Raw genomic sequence first — 7,500 nt, 5'->3', positions numbered from 1 at the left:
AAACTCTTAATCTCTGCAGGAAACACTTTGATGAAGTAGAGAACATTACTGCACACTTCATTACTTAATACCTGATTAAGAGTCAACTCAATAAAATGACCAACCCTTAAAACCCTTATATATATACTAGTGAATGTGTTACTGACCAGTCTCTGTGGTGAAGGGACTGCAGGTGAGGTCCAGGTGAGGGAGGGGGGAGGGCGGAGGGGGGGCTCTGGGTGAGGAGGGGGGGAGGTCTTTGAGGGACGAGAAAGCGTCCTCCTCACAGGACGACTCGAGAGGATCCAGAGACACTCGGGAGCACTCGATCACAATATCATGGACTTCATAACACCTCCACCTGAGAGACAGACAGGAAGAGACAGACAGACAGGAAGAGAGAGAGACAGGAAGAGAGAGAGACAGACAGGAAGAGAGAGACAGACAGGAAGAGAGAGAGACAGGAAGAGAGACAGACAGAGAGAGAGACAGACAGACAGAGAGACAGACAGGAAGAGACAGACAGACAGGAAGAGAGAGAGACAGGAAGAGACAGACAGGAAGAGACAGACAGGAAGAGACAGACAGGAAGAGACAGACAGACAGGAAGAGAGAGAGACAGGAAGAGACAGACAGACAGGAAGAGAGAGACAGACAGGAAGAGAGACAGACAGGAAGAGACAGACAGACAGAGAGAGAGAGAGACAGGAAGAGACAGACAGACAGAGAGAGAGAGACAGGAAGAGAGACAGACAGAGAGAGACAGACAGACAGGAAGAGAGAGAGACAGGAAGAGACAGACAGACAGGAAGAGAGAGACAGACAGGAAGAGAGACAGACAGGAAGAGACAGACAGACAGAGAGAGAGAGACAGGAAGAGACAGACAGACAGGAAGAGACAGACAGACAGAGAGAGAGAGAGACAGGAAGAGACAGACAGACAGAGAGAGAGAGACAGGAAGAGACAGACAGACAGGAAGAGAGACAGACAGGAAGAGAGACAGACAGGAAGAGACAGACAGACAGGAAGAGAGAGAGACAGGAAGAGACAGACAGACAGAGAGAGAGAGACAGGAAGAGACAGACAGACAGGAAGAGACAGACAGACAGAGAGAGAGAGAGACAGGAAGAGACAGACAGACAGAGAGAGAGAGACAGGAAGAGACAGACAGACAGGAAGAGAGACAGACAGGAAGAGAGACAGACAGAGAGAGACAGACAGACAGGAAAAGAGAGAGACAGGTTTGAAAGTTGAGGCTCTATTTTAATCATAAAATGCACAGCGTGGTGGGTCTATGAGGTCTATGAGGTCTATGGTGTCAATGAGGTCTATGAGGTCCACAGGGTCTATGAGGTCAATGAGGTCTATGGGGTCTATGGGGTCTATGAGGTCTATGAGGTCTATGGGGTCAATGAGGTCTATGGTGTCTATGGTGTCTATGGTGTCTATGGGGTCTATGAGGTCTATGAGGTCTATGAGGTCTATGAGGTCTATGGGGTCAATGAGGTCTATGGTGTCTATGGTGTCTATGGTGTCTATGGGGTCTATGAGGTCTATGGGGTCAATGAGGTCTATGGTGTCTATGGTGTCTATGGAGTCTATGGTGTCTATGGTGTCTATGGGGTCTACTGGGTCTACAGGGTCTATGAGGTCTACAAGGTCTCTGGGGTCTACTGGGTCTATGAGGTCTACGGGGTCTCTGGGGTCTACTGGGTCTGTGAGGTCTATGGGGTCTATGAGGTCTATGGGGTCTACGAGGTCTCTGGGGTCTATGAGGTCTCTGGGGTCAATGGAGTCTATGAGGTCTATGGGGTCAATGGAGTCTATGAGGTCTATGAGGTCTATGAGGTTTCTGGGGTCTATGAGATCTCTGGGGTCTATGAGGTCTATGGGGTCTCTGGGGTCTATGGGGTCTATGAGGTCGTTGGGGTCTATGAGGTCTCTGGGGTCTATGGGGTCTCTGGGGTCTATGAGGTCTCTGGGGTCTATGGGGTCTATGGGGTCTCTGAGGTCTCTGGGGTCTCTGGGGTCTCTGGGGTCTCTGAGGTCTCTGAGGTCTCTGGGGTCTATGAGGTCTCTGGGGTCTCTGGGGTCTCTGAGGTCTCTGAGGTCTCTGGGGTCTATGAGGTCTCTGGGGTCTATGAGATCTCTGGGGTCTATGAGGTCTCTGGGGTCTCTGGGGTCTCTGGGGTCTATGAGGTCTATGAGGTCTCTGGGGTCTATGGGGTCTATGGGGTCTATGACTGTGTGGTCTTCATGCACAGCTGCTATTTCAGTTCACGTGTGCAGCAGTGCGACGCTGACTGAAGGTAAATATAGATCAGTGGGTGTGGTGATTAATAAATACTCTCTCAGCCAATCACATCACTGCTCTCAAAGCTCTGAAGCCGCTGAGCCAATCACAGTGAAGCATGATGACGACAGCTCAACAAACAAATGTCTAGACGGTTCAGAGCAGCAGGACACGAACACACATCAGCACAAATCTGCAGCCAAACACAGAAGGAGTCAGTCAGTCAGAAGCTGTTTATATGATGATTCTACTGTATCTCAGCTAGTAAACAGTCACATAGTTTCATTAATGTTACACAGCAGCGTTTGCACAACAATGTGTTTCAAAGATAAAACATGAGATGCTACTTTTTCTAAAAACAAAGTTATAAAGGAGGCTGCTGAGCTGCTAACTGGACGTCTGCTTCATAAAAAAGCAGAATATGGAGTCTGATGTGTGTTGAGGTGTGTCTGGTTATTGTGCAGCAGCCAGGTGTCATCAGGTGATTTAATGAAGGTGAACGGCTGCGTAACGGCGCTGCGCTCTGGTTGGTTACTTCTCAGAGGCTGCAGATTTATCAACGTATCAGTCGTGCTGCCTTCAGATGCTGCAGAGGTTTAATGAGCTGAAGAAGCTTCTCATACAGACAGCAGATACTGTAAGAATCACACATTCACTCACACATCAACACAGACTGATTCACTGACTTTCCTGCTTTAACTACATTAAACTTTACTGTCTCTGTTAGTTTTGGTTGTATTTGCGGCTGTGGCTCAGGAGGAAGAGCAGGTCGTCCACTAATCACAACATCGGCGGTTCGATTCCCGGCTCCTCCAGTTCAGGCAAGATACCGAAGCCCAAACCTGCACCATCGGTGTGAATGATTAGATTAGATCCTCCTGATGTGTATGAATGTGGTTCGTAGTGTAAAAGTGCTTCGAGTGGTTGACAGACTAGAAAGGCGATCTATAAATGCAGCTTATTTACTATTTATTTAGTTTGAGCCTGTTGATAAAATCACCGAAGCAGCAGCAGACTGACGCTGTGCCAGAAACAAACAAAATACAACAACTGTCTTTGTGCTGCTTCATCTCACACCTGACTGCACCACTCCTCCCACCTGAGCACCGTGTGCTCCGTACTGGTCACCAAAATACCACACAGACCAGAACCAGTTTCAAGGTCAAGAAAATACCAAGCAGCAGAGAGACGTTTGGTTCCTCACCTGGACGGATCCAGTTCATAGTCCTGAGTCCCCGTGACCAACTCTGGATGAACCCGGACATGTTCCAACATCGGCTGAGAGAGACAGAGAGACATTAGTGAGCAGAGATTTAAACACCTTCAGCCTGATCAACATGAAACCCTCCTGGTTGAATCATCAGAACAAACAAGAACTGTGTTAGAAAATATCTGGTTCTTTAGTAAAGAGTCAAAGCTACAAACCTGTGGAAATAAAAACTGAAGGAGAGAAGTCGACTACATCTCCCAAGATGCATTTCACTCACAGCAGATAGTAAAAAAGGATGAAAATCTATGCAGCAGAAGCAGAGAAATCCACCTTTTTATTCCACACGTTCTTCTTCCATGTCCAAAACCTGGTGCCTACATTACCCACAATGCACCTGGGGATGGTGCTGTGTTATGCTAGTAGTGGCTAATGTAGCCTGAAGCTGTTAGCCTCCAGCAGAGATGAGGAGCTACAGAGGTCTGCTAACCTCACTGCTTTCTAACTCCTCATCCTCAGATTTATTTACTTTCAGTCGACGCTGTGACATCATCAGTGACATCATCAAAAGGCTTTATACTCCTTTTTACACAAACAACACCTGGAGACAAAATCACTGCAGGTCACCTATCAGTAACCGTGGTGACGGGTTTGATTGAAAAAACATAAGTTCAAGTTTCTTTGGTGAATCTTCTGACTGGTTTCTTCTCCATAGCAACAGCAGCTGAGACTCATGGGTAATGTAGTATTTAGAGCGGTCTGACAAACTGACAGAAAACAAACTTTATTTGTCAGAAACAAAGTGTAAATAATTCAGACTGATGTCAGAACATGAACCTGCAGTCTGCTGATATTAACGTGTTTCTGACAGTAAACGTGTTTCTGACATTAACGTGTCTCTGACATTAACGTGTTTCTGACAGTAAACGTGTTTCTGACATTAACGTGTTTCTGACATTAAACGTGTTTCTGACATTAACGCGTTTCTGACATTAACGTGTCTCTGATATTAACGTGTTTCTGACATTGACGTGTTTCTGACATTAACGTGTTTCTGACATTAAACGTGTTTCTGACATTAACGCGTTTCTGACATTAACGTGTCTCTGACATTAACGTGTTTCTGACATTAACGTGTCTCTGACATTAAACGTGTTTCTGACATTAACGTGTCTCTGACATTAACGTGTCTCTGACATTAACGCGTTTCTGACATTAACGTGTCTCTGACATTAACGTGTTTCTGACATTAACGTGTCTCTGACATTAAACGTGTTTCTGACATTAACGTGTTTCTGACATTAACGTGTCTCTGACATTAACGTGTCTCTGACATTAACGTGTTTCTGACATTAACGTGTCTCTGACATTAACGAGTTTCTGACATTAACGTGTCTCTGACATTAACGTGTCTCTGACATTAACGTGTTTCTGACATTAACGTGTCTCTGACATTAACGAGTTTCTGACATTAACGTGTTTCTGACATTAACGCGTTTCTGACATTAACGCGTTTCTGACATTAACGTGTCTCTGACATTAACGTGTCTCTGACATTAACGTGTCTCTGACATTAAACGTGTTTCTGACATTAACGTGTTTCTGACATTAACGTGTCTCTGACATTAACGTGTCTCTGACATTAACGTGTCTCTGACATTAACGTGTCTCTGACATTAACGTGTTTCTGACATTAACGTGTCTCTGACATTAACGAGTTTCTGACATTAACGTGTTTCTGACATTAACGCGTTTCTGACATTAACGCGTTTCTGACATTAACGTGTCTCTGACATTAACGTGTCTCTGACATTAACGTGTCTCTGACATTAAACGTGTTTCTGACATTAACGCGTTTCTGACATTAACGCGTTTCTGACATTAACGTGTTTCTGACATTAACGTGTCTCTGATATTAACGTGTTTCTGACATTAACGTGTCTCTGACATTAACGTGTTTCTGACATTAAACGTGTTTCTGACATTAACGCGTTTCTGACATTAACGCGTTTCTGACATTAACGTGTCTCTGACATTAACGTGTTTCTGACATTAACGTGTCTCTGACATTAACGAGTTTCTGACATTAACGTGTCTCTGACATTAACGTGTCTCTGACATTAACGTGTTTCTGACATTAACGTGTCTCTGACATTAACGTGTCTCTGACATTAACGTGTTTCTGACATTAACGTGTCTCTGACATTAACGAGTTTCTGACATTAACGTGTCTCTGACATTAACGTGTCTCTGACATTAACGAGTTTCTGACATTAAACGTGTTTCTGACATTAAACGTGTTTCTGACATTAACGTGTCTCTGACATTAACGAGTTTCTGACATTAACGTGTCTCTGACATTAACGTGTCTCTGACATTAACGTGTCTCTGACATTAACGTGTCTCTGACATTAACGAGTTTCTGACATTAAACGTGTTTCTGACATTAACGCGTTTCTGACATTAACGCGTCTCTGACATTAACGTGTCTCTGACATTAACGTGTTTCTGACATTAAACGTGTTTCTGACATTAACGTGTCTCTGACATTAACGCGTTTCTGACATTAACGCGTCTCTGACATTAACGTGTCTCTGACATTAACGAGTTTCTGACATTAAACGTGTTTCTGACATTAACGCGTTTCTGACATTAACGTGTCTCTGACATTAACGTGTCTCTGACATTAACGTGTCTCTGACATTAACGTGTCTCTGACATTAACGAGTTTCTGACATTAACGTGTCTCTGACATTAACGTGTCTCTGACATTAACGTGTTTCTGACATTAACGCGTTTCTGACATTAACGTGTTTCTGACATTAACGCGTTTCTGACATTAACGAGTTTCTGACATTAACGTGTCTCTGACATTAACGTGTCTCTGACATTAACGTGTTTCTGACATTAACGCGTTTCTGACATTAACGTGTTTCTGACATTAACGTGTTTCTGATATTAACGTGTTTCTGATATTAACGTGTTTCTGACATTAACGTGTTTCTGACATTAACGTGTCTCTGATATTAACGTGTTTCTGACATTAACGTGTCTCTGATATTAACGTGTTTGACATTAACGTGTCTCTGATATTAACGTGTTTGACATTAACGTGTCTCTGATATTAACGTGTCTCTGATATTAACGTGTCTCTGACATTAACGTGTCTCTGACATTAACGTGTTATAGAGAAACAGTGTCATGAATCCTCCTGCCGTGTGTTTCTGTTCGTGTTATCTGTGAAGCAGCAGCTGCTTTTCACAGCAGTTATTTCTGTCTGGTTGCAGCAGCTGCTGCTGGAGCAACATGTGAACAGGAGACGCCGGAGAGTCATGTGTTCTTATGATGACATTTCTACACACAGTTACACAACTCATCAAGGATCAATACGTTTTACGATCATTTCAATTTATTAAAATACCCTGGAAGTTTCAAACAGAAGTAAGGGAGTGCATAAGGAAGGAAGGAAGGAAGGAAGTTATGATTGTCTACAGACGGTTACACTACTCATCAATGATCAGGACGTTTTCTGCTCATTTTAATGTGTTTAATGTGTTCATATGTCTGGTTTAATCCATCAGCAGCTCGTACTGCAGCAGGAAACAGTTCTTCAAAACAAAAGCTTACTTTGCTGTGCTGATCTGCTGCTTCGTTATGAAGCGTCCAGACCACTCAGGTCGTCTGGTCTGCTTTCTGTCCACAGAGACTAAACTAAACCTGGAGGAGCAGTGTTCAGGTTTTATGCTCCACATATCTGAACAAACTCCCTGCAGGTCTGCTGCTCTCAGTTCTTTTAAATCACAGCTGAAAACTTTTCTGTTTGCTTTTTATTAAACCTAATTTGGACTTTTGATTCATATCTCGCACTGTAACTTCTATTCTCCTGTTTTATTCTATTTTAGTTTATTTTTATTTTCTATTTAACTCTTTTAACTGTATTTAAATGTGTCTTTTTAAATTGTCTTGTGTTACTTTGACATTTTGTCCCCTTTATGTTTCATGCAAACATGAAGTCTTCCT

General features: G+C 43.5%; 1 protein-coding gene across 3 annotated transcripts in view; it reads right to left on the bottom strand.

Annotated features, from left to right (window-relative positions):
- Positions 1-7,500, bottom strand: part of tsc1a (TSC complex subunit 1a) — a 22,367-nt gene that overhangs the window by 10,458 nt on the left and 4,409 nt on the right. For all 3 annotated transcript variants that reach the window (XM_042421802.1, XM_042421800.1, XM_042421801.1), the window contains exons 7-8: positions 3,478-3,551; positions 147-340 (exon numbers count right to left, since the gene is read on the bottom strand). In XM_042421802.1, coding sequence (XP_042277736.1) covers positions 147-340; positions 3,478-3,551 — 268 coding nt within the window. The remainder of the gene's footprint in view (positions 1-146; positions 341-3,477; positions 3,552-7,500) is intronic.

Source organism: Thunnus maccoyii, chromosome 9, assembly GCF_910596095.1.
Source record: "Thunnus maccoyii chromosome 9, fThuMac1.1, whole genome shotgun sequence".
Classification (NCBI taxonomy): domain Eukaryota; kingdom Metazoa; phylum Chordata; class Actinopteri; order Scombriformes; family Scombridae; genus Thunnus; species Thunnus maccoyii.
Note: the sequence above shows the minus strand (reverse complement) of the source record. Positions and strands in the feature narration are given on the sequence as shown.